This window comes from Clavelina lepadiformis, chromosome 5 (assembly GCF_947623445.1).
Source record: "Clavelina lepadiformis chromosome 5, kaClaLepa1.1, whole genome shotgun sequence".
Taxonomy (NCBI): Eukaryota; Metazoa; Chordata; class Ascidiacea; order Aplousobranchia; family Clavelinidae; genus Clavelina; species Clavelina lepadiformis.
Genome location: NC_135244.1, coordinates 976,352 through 993,341, shown reverse-complemented (window position 1 = coordinate 993,341; position 16,990 = coordinate 976,352). Strand labels below are relative to the sequence as shown.

The window sequence follows — 16,990 nt, the reverse complement described above, 5'->3', positions numbered from 1 at the left end:
TTTTAATCCAAATTTTGTAAGAAAAGTCTTTAAAAATAAGCATTTTTCCGATTTTCACTAATTTGTTGATTGATTACCACCATTTTTAAAGCAATTGGAACATTTTTAATTTGTTATTCGGGGATTTACCGAAATAAAAACATCCCCGAACAGGTTAATCCCCAAGTAGAAAAGAAAACTCTCTGTGAGTTCGTCTCATGACAACATTTTGAGTTTCACTTCCTCAATTGATATAAAGAAATAACTCAAGTCAAAGAAGATTGCAACAGCGTGGTCATAAAAAGGTTGACGACCATAAAACTTAACGACTGTCTGTTGCTTGTTTATTTGCGTTGTAAAGCTGTTTGCGAGGCACTTACAGTAATAAGTCTATTGCTGAGTCTAGACCTCAATGCTGAAAGTTTTATGAAAGCTAAGAGTAACACTTATTTTTAGTGAAATTCAAGCTTTGAGATCTTAAGTGACTAATTTTACATTTTAAAATGAACAGGCTTGAAAGAGGAAGACCTTGGAGAAGAAACGTTGGAAGGTAGGCCTAGCTTTAATGTATATTAGTAGGCCTATAATATATTTAGTTAAAATCAACTTCTTGCATATCCATTCTTCTAACCCAACCGCCTATCTTTAACAACAGTTTGCGTGACCTACGTCGAAATAGTTACTTTGAAAAACTGAAAGGAAATTTGTAGCTGAAACACAAAGAATGCCAAAACCACCAAATAAATTTGCACGATTATAACGCTGTTGAATCCAATTCTTTTATAACCGTGTGAAAAGAGTATAAAGTTTTTAAAAAATTTTCAAGGTATGTGTGTCATAGTAGACTAACTTACTATGAAAGAAATCAAATGAACTTTCAGACTGGCTTCTTATCAATCCATTTCATCTGTAAACACATTTTTGTCAATAACTTACGTAGATTTATTCTTTTGGCCATGAAGACGTAAGCAGAGACATTACATGGCATCATTGAACAACTGGTTATTACATCTCTCAACTGTCTTACTTTGAAGTTAGATTCTCACTTCTACTCTTATTAAATGTTATGATCAACGATGGGTTCAATTTTGCAGATTTGACGACCATCAAAATGAAAATCTTCCTCGGCCGCCGTGGCCAGATCGTGGCAGAGGTGGAGGTCGTGGCATAGATGGAGGTCGTGGCAGAGATGGAGATCGTGGCAGAGCTGGTCCTGTCATTCGAGGCCGGGGTCGAGGTGTGGCTCCAAATAATGGAACCAATCACAATCACAGGTGAGCTCTAACCTGTAAACAATTATTTTTTAGATTTTAATCATAAGAATAATACAAAGCTAAATGTGTAGAGTTAATGTAAAACTTGTTTTGTAAATATGGCTTACTCAATATGTTGGTTATACTGTAAGCTTAGACTAACTGTGTTGTTTGTCCTGTTATTTTTTAGAAACTGTTATATTAAGCTCATAACCTAGTTTTCTTTAGCTTGAAAGAGCACTACTAACTAAATCATCTGGTCATTGTTGAAAACGTTTTTCAGTGGTCATGTGCTTCCAAAAATATGCTGCAAAATTTGACAAACATTATAACGCATTTCACAGATATTCAAATCATGGTGTATGGCACCAATACCAACCGACATAAGTTTGAATGAAACTGGAATTTATGGATTCACAATTAATTATTTAAGCATTTAATATATGTAAAGTTAGCAAAATATTTTATTTTAAGCTTCCATACGAATGCAATTATTTTGTCACATGTCAGAATTTTTCTTAATGTTGTCACAGTTAGCTCCAAACATGTCACAATGATCGTCATATTTGCGACGTTATTGTAGTAACAGTAATGTAACTAATTAATGCTTTTAAACATTCTTTTAGTAGTTTGTTGAGTTAATAGTGCTCTGTGACGTAAAATAAACTTGCTGTTGTGCAAACCCATTTTTTTACAATCGTGAACTGAAAGGAATGGTTATTCCATGCAGTTGTGGTTACAAAAATTAAAGCGCAACAATATAATCGCTACTGTTATCGATATTTGAGAACTGGTCAATTCTTCCCAAATTACAAAAGAAGGAAGAATTGATTTTCAAACTAAAAATTTCAGGATCGAATATTTTTGTATAATTTTTCACACCACCTTTGCTGCTTCAAAGACCTAACAATTTTAATTTTTTCCAGAGTGAATGCTGAAAACCACGTCATCCAACTGATTAGTTACAAGGCTCTGGAGGAAATGGTTCAAGATGAAACAATCGAAGCGAGGAACGTCACTCTCCGACTGGCAAGTGATCACTCGGGTTTTTGCCAACGCTTATCACAAACTGATTTAGATGGAGGTACGCTTTGCTGTTTTAATACATTAACATTTATTGCAAGAAGTTTTAAAACATTAGAGTTCTCGTTTTGGGAATTATTTCATTTTCAAAATATTTTGTTGCGTTGTAGTTTTATCGTGCGCTGATGTTTTACATGCTGTAGCGTTAAATGCAGTTTTTGTTCAACTTGTTTGTGATATATGATGTTCATGTTATATCATCATTAGATGACAATAAAGAGCGTGTTTGTTAATGTTAGGATAGCAATGCAAAGTTACATCTAGCTTTTATTACCTATAACTTTTTATGACATCACACAGGGATGATTCAAATGTTACTGAAAGTTATTGGGAAAATGTGTCGCGATGACGACCCTCCGGATTCACTCAAGCGTGTCCTGAATAACATCATTCACACGAAGTTTACCGACAAGATAATCAGGTTCTTGCACGCCCTGCCTAGAGAAAAGTGAGTAAACCTGGTGTGACTGCTGTGTCATTGTAAGATTCACAGCGGAAGTTACAGTGACAACAGATTTGTGTCAAAATTAAATTTAAAAATATGAAACTTGAAAGACTGTTATAGTGTTAGTACAGATCACAGTGATATTAAGTTTGTTGAAAAAAAAATCCTTTCATTCCTGTTTTTAGTGCATTTAGAAAGCAACACGCAGCTACACATATTTTAAATTGCTTGGATTTATTGCGCGCTTGGATCACAAGGATGCCAGCGACCTCAGAGACAGACGTGAGATATTTATTTGCTCACAAAGATTGTGATGTCATTAATAGTTATATACACTTTTGCTTCTTCCACAAATGCCATAATCACATTCGAAGTGCTGAAAAATAAAAAAGTTGCTGTAAACCTTGTTTTGCTGCTCATGTATTATATTGCCGTTGTTCTCCCCAGAACTTAAAATGTTCAGTAATTTCTTATTTTTATTGAGATATTTTTGTTGTGACCTGTAATAAGCACAAAATAATGCATTCATTGCGACTATTGTTGTCTCTTCATTATCATGAATAGTCGTTTCATATTCAGGTATCAATGCTTAGTGCTAATGTGAAGATTGTTATTGAAAAGATGGCACTGGGCTCAGACTATAAATTTGAAGCACGTTTGAAGGAGATCGATGAAATTTTAAGTGAACAACTGACACAACCCACACCAACAGAAGAAGAGTAATTCCAAGTTTTTAGAGTTATTTCTGATTGATGTTTAGTCTGTTGAAAGAGATCAATTTATTTTTATCGTATACTTTTGTTGTTGATTTATTTTTAACTGTACTTTGCTTCGATATCAAATTTGTAAAATTTCTGCAAACAATTTTTCCACGCTGTCCGTTATAATTTTCTGTAGCAATGACTTGTCTGAAGCTGAAAGGATGCATGAAATGGCGCCACCTAATAACTTCCGAGATATTTCAGTTTATCCAGAAGCTGGCGATATAAACGGCACTCAGGAAAGTTTCCTGAGAACAAACCTTGTCAACTCAGCTTACAAGAAGTAAGATTTTTGATTTAACAATCGTTTTAGATGTGTCATTACAAGATAAGTGTGAGGTCAAGTAAACATGTTTTTTCGTGTTACCCTGTTACTGATGTAGCCGAAATGTTTATGGATAGTTTGTATTAAAACTTGAATATGCAATACATCGTATGAAAAAATTGTACCGCTATGCATATTTATATTTGGTATATTTGCTGTAATGATTTTGGAATTTATGCTTTTTATCAAGTGAAGACCATTACCTGGATGTGCAGTTTCGACTGTTGAGAGAAGATTTTGTTCGTCCGTTGCGTGAAGGGATAAGACACTGTTTTACACCAGGTATGTGAAGCGCAATCCAATTCTTTTGCGAATGTTTTCTTGTTCATTTGAAGTGCTCAGCATTCAGCTTCTTCTACTCTGATAAATTTATTAATGTTTCTTGAATCCCTTCGCAGTTTCCATACTTTAGTTTTTTCACTAGGTGGCGAAATGCGACTGGATAGGCAAAGGCAAACCAACGTTCGAGTTTACGAAAATGTTTCCATCGAATTTCCAAAACCAGGCAGAACAGGTTTGAATATATTTATAAGTTGCTAAGTTTAGTAATCCTGGTGGTCTATTACCGTGTTGTTTAAGTAAATTTTATGTATGGGAGTTTTTTGAGGACTGCCAGTGTCCTACTTTCTGCAAGGTAATTATGACTCAGCATCATATTTGACAACTTCGTCCCATTTCTTCCCAAACTTCTGTGGCATAAATCTCATAAATCTAATTTTGCAGATTTAGAAAATGAAGTCAAAAACTTTGCTTAACTTTTAATGCAATGAAATGTAGCCCAGCCCTTGATATTTCAACATGTTAATATGTTAAATGTGGTAGAGGTTTATTTGAATACAATTTTATTTATATTAGTGTGTTTAAAATATTAAGCATTGCTAGAGAGAATCACTGCTTTAACTTTTTAATATACCATGATTTCATTTTAATTAAAAATCCGTTTTGTTTAAAGGAATGCAATATTACGTGCATTTTGACACCAAGAGGCTTCAAAATGTGAGGTGGGACGCATCACGCAAGTTGATGTATGGAAACCTCGTCTGCTTGTCGTTTGATAAATTTGAGGTTTGTTTGATAACAATTGATCTGATAATGACGACATACTGCTACAAGAAGCTAGTCTATTTTGGAATCTCATCGTGCAGGAACAAGTTTTCAATTTCTTGAACAATATGAAAAAGTTTTTCGATTTCTTTCAGAGACACTTCCTCTTCGCCATTATAGTCGACCGTGATCCGAAGCAGCTAAAGATGGGATACGTGAGGTTGGAGTTTGTATCCAACAACGGGAACGTCGGAGCAGGAGGAAACGTGGAGGACGCTCTCCGCGAACTTCAGCTGGAAAACGATTCTGAAGACTCTTCAGATGACGACTCTTCTGATGAGGATGATGAAAACGTTATAGGTTTGTTACATTCGCTATGTGTTTTTTCATTCACGTAAAATGTTTCAAGAGCTAAAAGTTAAAAAAGCAGCCGGAGAGTGAAGTTTATTAGGGTATTTATATTAGTAGGGTTTAAAACATCTCACATTTAATGAATTAAATTGATCTTGTTGACTTTAGAAGAGCAACTCGCAGCAGTTCCAGGCAATAGTCTTCTTACACAGGCAGACATGAGACGGAGATACTACATGGTGGAAACTGAGGCTTACTTTGAATCCTACCGACATGTTTTGGCCGGCTTGCAAAGTAAGATTTTTGTCTTATTCGAGCAAGATTTTAGCCATTTGTTGCAAGTCGTTATTTTACATTCTTCTTGCATTATCACTGTTATAAGTTGTCAGAACATTAAATTGATGATTTCATATTGCTGTTATTTTTCTTTATAGAAACGGAAAACATTCCTTTGCAGCAATATATTGTCAGGTGCCAGCAGGAGATACGACCACCTCGATATCTCCGAGTCGCCCAACAACCTCGCTACGACTTCAAGTGCATAATAGAAGCAGATGGTATTGCTTACCACTCTGTGCTTTAAAAGTTTATTTGAATTGCTATCACCTGTATTTTAACAATAGACATCTCATTTATAGACCTGCCGCACACCGATGTTGAGGTTTTAAAGACCGACAGCTGGCACAGCACAGAAGAACTAAGTCTGGACCAGTCACAACTTGACGCACTCAAGTCCGCTCTGACCAATGAGATTTCACTCATACAAGGCCCACCTGGAACTGGAAAAACTCACGTCGGACTCATCGTGATGAAACTGCTTCTGGCCAATAGACAGCGAAGGTTGTTAATCATGAATTTTAACTTCATTTCATCAAACATTAGACAAATAGTTTGCTAATAATACGATTACGTTGAATGTTTTTGTTAACTTCCTGATCCAGTATTGCATGAGTACTGCTGGTGTCTATGTAACTGGATGCTGTGTAGTGATGACTGATGCATTGATGACTGTTTATGTTTTGTCTTTTCATCGTTTCATTTTATCAACAATTTGTGAATAGGAATGAAAACTTCATCAGGAATCCCCTCCAACGACGACGCCGAGCGGCCATAGAGTACTCCCAAGTGCTGGTGATCTGCTACACCAACCATGCCCTGGACCAGTTCCTCGAAGGAATCATCAAGTTCCAGAGAACTGACGTCATCCGTGTCGGTGGACGCTGCAAGTCGAAAGTCTTGGAGCAATATAAGTTGATGAACGTTCGGAGAAACTCTTCGACCACTCTTGGAAGATTGAATCGGCGGACAATCTGGGATCTCTGGCGTAAAATTTTTGTTTGTTTAATCATAATGAAGTGTTTCAATTTGAGACGTTGGTCCAATTCACTTAGACATGGTAGATAGATAGTGATAATAATCACCTTTTAGAATAGACATATACATACATAATATATATGGACATGTTAATCCACCAGGTGACTTGAGTGCACAACAACACGCCATGGAATCATGCACTGATGTACTGGAAGTCTCCACTCATTCTGTGCTTCGGCTGCAACAATTTGAAAGCATCATTCCACATCCGCTCTATGAACAATTTGAAATGATCAGTCTTCAAAGTGGTTGCACAGGTGACTTTTGGTTCCGTCAATTATCTCAAACATCCCACAATGTTTGCTTGTTTTTTATCTGTGTAAGTTCAAGTTGTTGCTAGGTTTACTTTAAATACTATTTTCCATGTTAAGTTAACGTTAACATTGTTAACGTTCTAATTTAGCCGATGACGCTCTTTTGATGTGGCTCGGTGTGGCTGAACCTGACAAAATTCTCTGTGACAAGCCTTACATTCTAGAAGGTGAATTTTGGTCTAAAAATTTCAGGGTATCCATCCAAGACGTTAGACAATTCATATTAATTATTTTTTGAATTATGTAAAGATTGTTTGAACATTCCTAATTTTCTGCCAATAGCATGTAAATTGCCTCCACACAATACTGTGCCTGTTTGCTGGTGATGATGCCATTGTCACTACATCTTATAAGGACTAAACACTTACACCATATTGTGGATGCTGTCTCCAGTTCAATTCTGTAATAAGCATTAGAGATTATTCCTTGTTCAATTAATGGCCTTTCTGCTTTGTAGAATGCGTAAATGCTGTCACTGCTCCACTGGAGAAGATGGGCTACAACAAGAGAAAGGTCGTACAAGCCATCCTTGATTCCAGTAAGTGGAAGCACTTTTGCTGATAAAGCAGAAACCTGTTTGCTGAAGCGTGATCTGCAACTCTGATAAGAACCTGCTCAATCTTTTAATTGCTGCAGCAGCAAGGGCTTTTATAACTACTTTAAACTTCCATTGAATAATGCTTTTTATAGAATTATACGACTTTTCAGACTCAATGGAGCAGCAAAAAATCTTGGATTGGTTGGAAAAGAATGAAAACAATCCCGGAGCAGCAGATGCTTTTCCAACTAAAGGTATTATGATGCAATAATTAAATTGATTCGACATTATTCCTGCATAATCCGCATTTTGTCTTGAGGTCTTTAAAGTTGACGAACGTATTTTTTGATTTTTTATCCAGACATCATACATTTATATTTGGAGAAGATCGAAATTCCTTTTGATCCCCAACCTCTGCTGGATCAAGGATTCCACCCACTTGAGGTCAAATGCGCTCTTCTTGCCACCGGTACGTAATTACTGATTTCCTGTCGTGTCAACTCCCTTGTTTGTTTGCTTTTTGCTGGCTTGTGTTCTGTGTCGGTTATAATTAGAACTACATGTTTTTATTTTTTAGACTTCAGGCGACCGAACATCAAATACATTGAAACTTGGTTGGAGAATAAAAACAAAGCAGCTGGTGAGTTGAAATAAAAATAAATTCTACACAAGTCGTTGATAAAAAACTCTTTTTCGTTTTGTTTGAAAGTTGTCAGCAAAGAGTTTAATGGAAAATATTCTTTTAAATCGATGGTTTTAAGAAAAAAAAAAAATTTGTAAAAGTACGAAACTTCTGAATTTTATTATTTTTTAGAAGATAAAGAAAACGATCCGGTTCAAGCTGACAATTTAAATGATGAAGAAGATGCTCATCTTGAAGCAGATGTTGAGTTCCTGGAGGAGCAAAGAGCGATTGACCAAGGTTCAAATTTTGTTTCCTTCGTTTTAATTTAATTCTTTTCATCGCACAAAGTCTTGCCGTTTACATAAAGTTTTAGCAACCTATCTTCTTTGAAACATTTGAGTTACTGTTTCTTGTTCGACACAAATAAACATTGTGTTTTTTTCCCAGACGACGAAGAACCTGCAGCGCCCTCAAGAAGAGAAAATGAAAAAAAGAAAACTGACCAACTTGCCGCCGCCACTTATGACGACATAAAAGGTTTGTTTTCTGCAATTTGTTCATTGTACATGTCATGCTTATAACTCAAGATTAAGGTTTCAGCATCATGTTCATATTTATAGTTGTGGTCACGCTGTATGGTTGCCATGGTAATGTCTGTATGTTTGTTGCTGACAGAAAAAATGTCGTCAGGAAAATGGGAGTTGCAGCCAGCGGAGAGGAAACGTCGAAAGAACAAGATAAAGCTGCAGATCGGTCGAGTTGACGCGATGTCCAAGCGAGATGCAGGGGACGTGGCCGAGCTTTTTAGCCTCGATGAAAACAACAGATGGCGATTGTACCGGTAACATTTTCATTTTTTTAGAAGCTACTACCTGGTTCATACTGTTCGCACTACTACGTTCGTAATTCGATTTGTCATTAGTTTAGTTAAATGTCGATTGGCTTTTACTGGTAAGCGCAAGACCTGACACCAAACAGTGTTATTGGTATGAACTACGTCATTGTATGGAAACGTTCAGGATCTAACAAGCAATATATTGAACGACTTTATAATTTCTTCAGTCGTTGGCTCCAAGATCTCAGAGACCAGCTTCGTGGTCGGATCATCGCTGAAGGTGATAAATACAACCAGCTCGCTAGGGCACTGGTGGACGCCCAGAACGAACAAGATTACACGATTTTGCGAAGTGCGAAGGTCGTTGGCATGACAACCACCGGAGCTGCAAAGTACAGGGACATCGTACAAAGACTTCCGGTATGTTTCGGCAAATCTGTGGCAATGTTTGAATTTTATCTTTGTGATTTTGTCAAAAATGTCTTAAACGTAGGCAAAAGTTGTCATTGTTGAAGAAGCGGCCGAAGTGTTGGAAGCTCACATTGTGACGTCAATGCCACGCAACACAGAACACTTAATTCTGATTGGTGACCATCAGCAACTGAAACCTTCGCCGACCGTCTATGAACTTGCCAAGAAATTTAACCTCGATATTTCGTTGTTTGAGCGAATGGTGAGAATTTTGAGATGATTATGGACTGATGGGATGTTTAATAGAATGACAGTAATTGTTGTTCTTTTAAGCCGTGGAAAGTCTCCTGGGACTTATAGGAAGGTTTCTGTCACAGCAGAAACTACTGAATATATTCCTAGGCTAGTGTTTACATTTGAAATAATTTAGTTTAAGTTTGAAAGAAAAAGTCGAATCTTCATCCCAGACTTCTCCTCCATTGATAGATTAAGAACGGGATTCCTCGGAGCAAGCTGCAACTCCAGCATCGGATGCGACCCCAAATCGCGAGTTTATTGCGTCCCCACATCTATCAAGTCCTGGAAGATCATGAGAGCGTCCTCCATTATCCTCAGGTGATGGGAGTCCAGAAAAACGTCTTTTTCCTCTCGCACGAATGCCGCGAGAACAACGTCCAAGATGGACAGAGCAAGGTGATGGGGATGTTCGATTTTACGAGTCCGTTGACGTCAGTTTTGGTTCCAATTTGATTTGAGTCAGAAAAAGACGATTTTAACGAACGTAGTAATTAAAAATAGCCATGATATACAGTAATTTGGTAAATATTTAAAAAGATTAATTTCACATTAACCTTCAACGCTAACGCCATTGTGACGAGTGTGTTGTGCGAAGGTTAACCACCACGAGGCCAGCTTCATGGTTACCTTCTGCCAATATCTCATTCAACAGGGCTACTTGCCGGGACAGATCACCATACTCACAGCTTATGTCGGTAGGTTTGTCAAATATACAGGATGATCTCATCATATTATTGTTTTCACGAATAATTCACCACATTTGATGTTTAATTGTTCTGTTATGACGACACAGGGCAGCTTCACATCATCAATCGACTGAAGCCAAAGAAGTTGGCGGGAGTTCGAGTGACAGCAGTGGACAATTTCCAAGGGGAGGAAAACGACATCATATTACTCTCACTTGTACGGAGTAATGATGAGGTAAAACTTTTGCCGTGCATTCACGATCATTAAAGTAATAATTACGTAATAATTAGTAAATAATTAACCATCTAAGCGCCACACATTTGTCCTTGTTGATGCGAAACCCAGCCTGTGAAGTAGTCAGACAAAAATATGACGTAGCAAGTAGAGTGAATTAAAAATTGTATCAAACTTTAGTAGAGCTTTATGTTCTTATGGTGTTGTCTTCTCGCCTTTTCAGTGTTGTGGCCCTCGGGTTAAATTCGAGTCTTCAATTGCTTCCCAGGGCAATTTGAGTTTGAGACTCTTGGCCTAACATGACTTTATTAACGTTTAATGGCAAGGACAGACATCCAAGTTTTTTTTGTTCTTTCCAGGGCAAAATTGGATTTCTCGGGATCGAGAATCGAGTCTGTGTCGCGTTGTCTCGAGCAAAGATAGGATTGTTCTGCATCGGAGATTTCACTGTGAGATTCTAAACCAATTACCCGAATGTTGTGTTGCTTTATTAGGTTTAAACATTTTGAGTCTCGTGTTCATGCTCGGCTAATCCGTCATAATTTAGATCGATTTAACCCAGATCCATCAGCTATTGTGAGTTGTTTTTCCTTAGTTGTAAGGACGATAAAAAGGTTTTACGGTTAAGAATCTATGCTATAGACATAAATCTTGGTCTCATGCTTAACTTAATCTCCGGTTTTGCTTGTAATCTGTATATAATCTATTAATTGACTGCTAGTTGCTAGCGGAAAAGAGTCGTCTATGGCGAATCATCCTGGAGAAGTTGCAAGAAGAGGGAAGCACCGGGGATGGATTGCCCCTGCAGTGCAGGAATCACCCGGAGAAGATTTTTAGCGCAAGAATTGCGAAAGATTTCGAGAAAGTTCCAGAAGGTTGGAAAGCTTCAACTGAAATAGAAGTTGTTTAAATTCTTATTCTGTTTCATCTTGTCACCATTACACTAATTATGTCACTGATACATTAAATAAGTTAAAATAATAAAAGTTGAATATTTATGTAAAATATTAAATCATGTAGATTTTTAAAATATATTAAGCATGTTTAAGACATACGGATATCATAAATATATTTCGTGTATATATCTTTGAATAACGTATATGAGTCGTTTAAGGTGGTTGTGGACAGCAGTGTGTTTTCCGACTCAACTGCGGTCACCGATGCACAAGATTTTGTCATCCCGATGACGAGCGTCACACAAAGTTTAAATGCAGGAAGTCTTGTGAAAGAAAATGCCCCAGCGGTCATCTTTGTCGTCTGAAGTGTCACGAGACCTGTCATTGTGTTGTTAAAGTGTTAAAGGTGAAGTCATTGGATAAATGTGGTTGTGACGTATAAAGTGAAACTCACAAAGTAATAAAGGCAACAAAAATGAAAGAATAAAGAGTTAAAGAAAACATTTTTAACTCTTTATCGGCGCCGCTTGCGCCCCATTTTTTTTTTTATTTCACTTGTTTTTCGTCATTTCCATCGATTTTCGTCGCGTTTTAACTCAACAACCGACCTTATCTGCAATAACTGAAGATTTTTTGTTATATGCAGGAGATTCCCAATTGTGGTCACATTCAAACGATGGACTGCGGCAAAGATCCCAACACATTCACCTGCTATGTTCCCTGCCAAGACGTGCTTCCATGTGGTCACCAATGCTTAGGCGTTTGTGGGGTTCCATGTCCAACTAAATGCGAAGTTTTGGTTGAAAGTAATTCGCACTACTCTGCTTAGAGATTATTATTATTTACTTTAGATTATTGAAAGGTTATCATGCAAATATATTGGTCGATGTTTAACGTCTAACTTCTAACCGTTGCTATATCTGTGAAACTCACGATGTTATTGTGTTTATCATTCATATGATCATGATATGATTCTCCATATGATTCCGTGAAAAGTTGACAAATGTTCATGTTTCTCCTTACCTAGAGCAATTACCGTGCGATCACGTGCAGAAGATCCCATGCTATAGATCAGAGAAACCTCGGAAAGTTGATTGCATGAATCCGTGTGGCGTGGAACTGAGATGCGGACATAGATGCAGAGGAAATTGCTTCTCATGTAAACAGGTACAAGACAGGATGTATTTAGGGACCGAAACGGTCTTTTAACCTTCTCCAACGGTCTCTTTATATTCCTGCAACTACAGCAGAAAGTTACCAGCCTGTAGGCTTTTGTCTCTTAAAATTTTGTTTTAAAACAGTTATTATCAACGGTATGTGTTTAACGCAATGACTTATTTAAAATGCTGTGCAATTTTTCTAACTAAACTTGTTTTAAAATTTCAAACAGGGTCGTCTGCACGAACGCTGCCGTGAAAAATGCAACCGCCAGCTTTTCTGCGGCCATATTTGCCAGGAAGATTGCTCCACCAAGTGTCCGCCGTGCAAGAAGAAATGTGACACAAAGTGTCAGCACAGTGCGTGCCCAAAGGAATGCTTTGAACCTTGTGTCCTGTGCACGTAAGTGAGACAGATCTACGAGCAAATTCTTTTCTTTATTCTAAGTTTCAAAGGTGAAAATCAATGTGTAGCACACCTTTGAGATATTGTAGTTATGTTCGTGGAGACATATTTTATGAAAATTGCCTTGAAAACAGCGAAAGATGCAACAAATGGCTTGGACGCAACCGCAAGTGTTCGAAGCTGTGTAGCGAGCCATGCGATTCCACACCAGTTACCAAGCCATGCTTGAAGGTATCTTTGCTCTTAATTTTATTTCATGATTAAATTTGTGTAATATCTCTAGCGGTTGTGTGGATACGTAAACTTTCTCTCTTCTCAATTTCTATGATTTGCTGCTGCAGAGGTTGAAATGCAAACACTCCTGCGTTGGAATAGTTGGTGAGAAGTGTCCCGAACTGTGCCGGGTTTGCAACAAAGATAAACTGACCGAGATTGGAGAAATGTTTCCTGGTGGTGATCATGGATCCTCTCAGAGGTTCGTCCTGTTAATAAATCTCACTTTTGACTTACAATTAACAATCGACATTTCATATTTTGTTCAAAAATGTGAAAAACCAAGATAATGTTTTTTAAAAAATGTTACAAGTCTTCAAGAACCAAAACCATTGTACCCAGGTTTATCATGCTCAAATGCAAGCACATCTTCCCTGCTGAGTTCCTTGATCGATGGATGGAGATGAAAGCGGATGCCTCAGAAGACGAAGGGATCCAACTGAAGCAATGTCCTCAGTGTAAGACTGTGATCCGTGACTCGAACAGATACCGACACATCATCAACCAGCAGCTGAGGTTAGTCTTCATCGGAATATTCATTGAATGATAGATCAGTTGAAATCATCTTGAATGAAATATATATTGACTAACTACAACTTTGTTTGTTTGTTTGTTGTCAATCAATGATGTATTGTTTTTTTTTATTTTTTTACGTTATAGGTTAATCAACCAAGTGAGAGAAAAGATTAATGGAAAGACCGAGGACGTGGCAAAGGCGAGAAAAAAACTTCTGAGGCATTTCGTTTCTGAGCGAGATCCTCTTGATACGGATTCTTGTGCAACAGAATGGAAGGAACTGCAAAAATCGATTGTAAGCACCTAGTGTTACTATGCGACTGCTAGGATTACTTAAATGGTTGTCACAGTGATGTCATCATAATAGCCAACTAGTGCAACGTCATCATGAATTTGTTATTATTTTAATAAGATTATTTGGAACTGAAATTAATGTCTTTTAATTTCATGTTTTGCAGAACGAATCGAAAACGATGAATGACTTGGTGGTGGCTGAAATAAGATTGCGTAATCTTTCAAAGCTTTGTGACGTAGAGACAGCAGTTAACGGAATTCCGATTTTTCATTTAAAATTGCCAAAGAATATACTCGAAAGTGAGTTTGGCAGTTAAAGGCATGGACGATATTTTTCTGATCTTTTGCAATTTAGCTTGACATTCTGTCATCTCCAAATAAGTTTTCTGTAGCACACTATAGCCAATATAATTGAGAATGTTTTTCTTTGTTTAAATACATTCAAGAAATATTTCTGGTTTAGGTTTAAAAGCGAACATCACCATTGTAAGGGACTGGCTCTTCAACAACCGTCCATATTTCTCCGACCAGGAAATGCTCGATTTCGATTGTGAGTTTGGAAAAATCAAACAACAGCTGATTTTCATCAAGTTTATCAGGAACTCTTTATTTGACGCGAAGTAAGCACCAGAGTGTCGTCATAAATCTTACGGAAATCAATTTGTTTTCTGTGTTCGTAGCTAGGACAATTCTTTCCAACGTGAATATCACCCAAACCCTGTAATAAAAAATGCAGCTGAAGTTATTAATACTAATAATATCAAACACATTTAACATTGGTTTCCAAAATCTCTATGACTTGAAGAATTTAGAACTTAGAAACTACTTTGCTTACTTTACAAAGTTGTCCAAGTAGTTTGTAAATCTTATTTTTTTGTACTGCGATTGTGGTAGGGTGGATATTGTGAATTATTTCTTGTAGACTTAAGTTTTAAGTGACGTAATGTTAAAACCGAAATCACTCAGGAGAGGAGATGAGATGTTGAAGAGTTATCTCAAGAGAGCTGGAAACCTTCTCTTCTCCTCCACTCTTCGCTTCACTGATGATCATGAGGTGGAAGTGGAAAGGGCGATGAAAGATATCACAGATTATGTGAGTTACCCAGACAATGCTGTACTTTATGTTATGGCCTTTATGCATATATACATATACATGCGTTACAGCAGTTAGTCCTGCATTTATGGTAATTATTTTCAATATTTAAACTTACAAAGTTTTTTGATTCATCCTTCTTTTTTCAGGCTCCGTCTTTAGTGTCCGGCCTAGGGATCAGCGAAGAAGAAAAGAAAATGGTCGTGAAGGCGATGTCGTTCCAGAAAGGCCACTGGTACAAATGCAGGAATGATCACATCTACTGCATCGGAAATTGTGGGGGGGCGGAGCTCACAGCTACTTGCCCTGAGTGCCAACAGACCATCGGTGAGTGGAGTCACAAACAGTGACGTTTGTTGAATGTTGTCCACGTATACTTCCTCCTTTCCGGTGTCATCGATGTTGATGAAATTGAATTCGAAGTAGTTGTTCGACACACCGGACTTCAGTTTATGAACTGACTTGAGTAAACTGATCGAAGTCGCATTTCCCATTCATGAAATAAATAAACTCCGTAAACATGAGCTTGCGGGTTGCAAAAAGGATCGATTGAAGAAATGTGTTAATAATTGAGTAATCTATAAGTTAAAGAGTTTATAAAATATTATATCATCACCCGCACACAGGCACTCTGGTATCGATTTGGCAAGCATAGGAACCAATGTCCTGCAGTCGGTGTTTATTGCTTGAACTCTCATTTGCTGATGTTGTTTAGAGTTCTGCTGTGACTTGGCTCAAATATTTGTTTAGAAAAAACAAATTTAAGAACAATTCAAAGCATGAATGTTGCACAGCGATGATGATTTGGAACCTCTCATTATTACGTCATAGATAGATCTCGTGTCATAACTTTATATTGTACACTGCCGGCTGACACCAAATCACATGGTAAAAATTAAATACGTTGATTTATCGTATTAAAGGAGGTGCAGGTCACAGATTGGCGGACGGAAACCAAGTTGCCGGTGAAATGGACGGATCTACGAGACCAGCCTACGATCCGCAAAATTTACTTATCCCGCCAGAAGTTTGATTCAGTTTTGGAGCTGCCACTTCATCTTAACAATGACGTGGACAATCGAGATTGTTTTTGTACATGACGATTTTAGAATTTATGTTGTGCGTATTTTACCAGATTTTTACACAAATTTTGAGATCGATGATGAGTTTGAAATGTTTGATGACGTGTTTTAGTTTTGATCTGTTGAAAACTTTGTATCTTAAGCATTTAAATTTTGCTACTTACGCGGGCGGTTGTTGTTGTATAATGCGCTTTGCTGCTTTTGGATCGTTATTTCTGTGCTACAGCTCTCAAAGCAATCAAGCCATTGCCGAATTGAAAAGCAATGTACGGCGACTCCTGAACTTAAAAAAATTTAAAAGGAAGTTCATAAAGCTTACTTTCAGATTTAATTTTATGGTGACTTGTGTTAATTGTCATATTTAACCCTTATTCCTACGGAATTCTTGTGTGGATCGGATGATATTACTATGTTATTAGTGTTTTATTTCGTGTGTTTATCAACAAGCGCTGCACTATGTTTTAGCCGTGTTTAGTATGCACGACCCGGTTTTGATTACTTCCGAATTGCGTCATTCGTTCTACAGCGCTCAATGGGTTAGTTCTGACATGGACAATCTGTCATTGACAGTCTATCGAATGCAGCTTTATTCTGTGCTCTGAAGAATAGCAACCGTTTGTTGAGAACTAATAATATATCATTATTCAAGAAATTGACAGTTTGGTTGTTGTACTGTGATGCTTGTCTAGGCTATCAGGGGTTAATGAACGCGCTATC

At 37.4% G+C, this 16,990-nt stretch overlaps 1 protein-coding gene across 4 annotated transcripts; it reads left to right on the top strand.

Annotated features, from left to right (window-relative positions):
* Positions 1-198: 198 nt before the first annotated feature.
* On the top strand, positions 199-16,925 carry LOC143459762 (NFX1-type zinc finger-containing protein 1-like). 4 transcript variants are annotated; one of them, XM_076957031.1, is made up of 45 exons: positions 199-284; positions 491-529; positions 1,074-1,253; positions 2,159-2,316; positions 2,616-2,763; positions 2,946-3,042; positions 3,340-3,479; positions 3,658-3,804; positions 4,037-4,128; positions 4,271-4,360; positions 4,799-4,911; positions 5,046-5,250; positions 5,410-5,535; positions 5,676-5,798; positions 5,880-6,081; positions 6,303-6,565; positions 6,717-6,872; positions 7,019-7,096; positions 7,387-7,467; positions 7,638-7,721; positions 7,829-7,936; positions 8,045-8,107; positions 8,282-8,389; positions 8,540-8,629; positions 8,768-8,933; positions 9,155-9,347; positions 9,421-9,600; positions 9,825-10,031; positions 10,231-10,330; positions 10,429-10,556; positions 10,916-11,005; positions 11,278-11,431; positions 11,671-11,858; positions 12,099-12,258; positions 12,480-12,619; positions 12,843-13,012; positions 13,150-13,246; positions 13,357-13,490; positions 13,631-13,804; positions 13,949-14,099; positions 14,263-14,398; positions 14,562-14,718; positions 15,065-15,191; positions 15,341-15,518; positions 16,115-16,925. In XM_076957031.1, exons 4-45 carry the CDS (start codon positions 2,214-2,216, stop codon positions 16,222-16,224), a joined length of 5,757 nt encoding a protein of 1,918 aa, XP_076813146.1. In that variant the 5' UTR covers positions 199-284; positions 491-529; positions 1,074-1,253; positions 2,159-2,213; the 3' UTR covers positions 16,225-16,925. The 4 variants fall into 4 exon arrangements, with proteins under 4 accessions (XP_076813146.1, XP_076813145.1, XP_076813144.1 ...); XM_076957030.1 differs by lacking the exon at positions 199-284 and having other exon boundaries at positions 309-529; positions 5,413-5,535; XM_076957029.1 differs by lacking the exon at positions 199-284 and having other exon boundaries at positions 309-529; positions 8,285-8,389.
* The last annotated feature ends 65 nt before the right edge of the window (positions 16,926-16,990 follow it).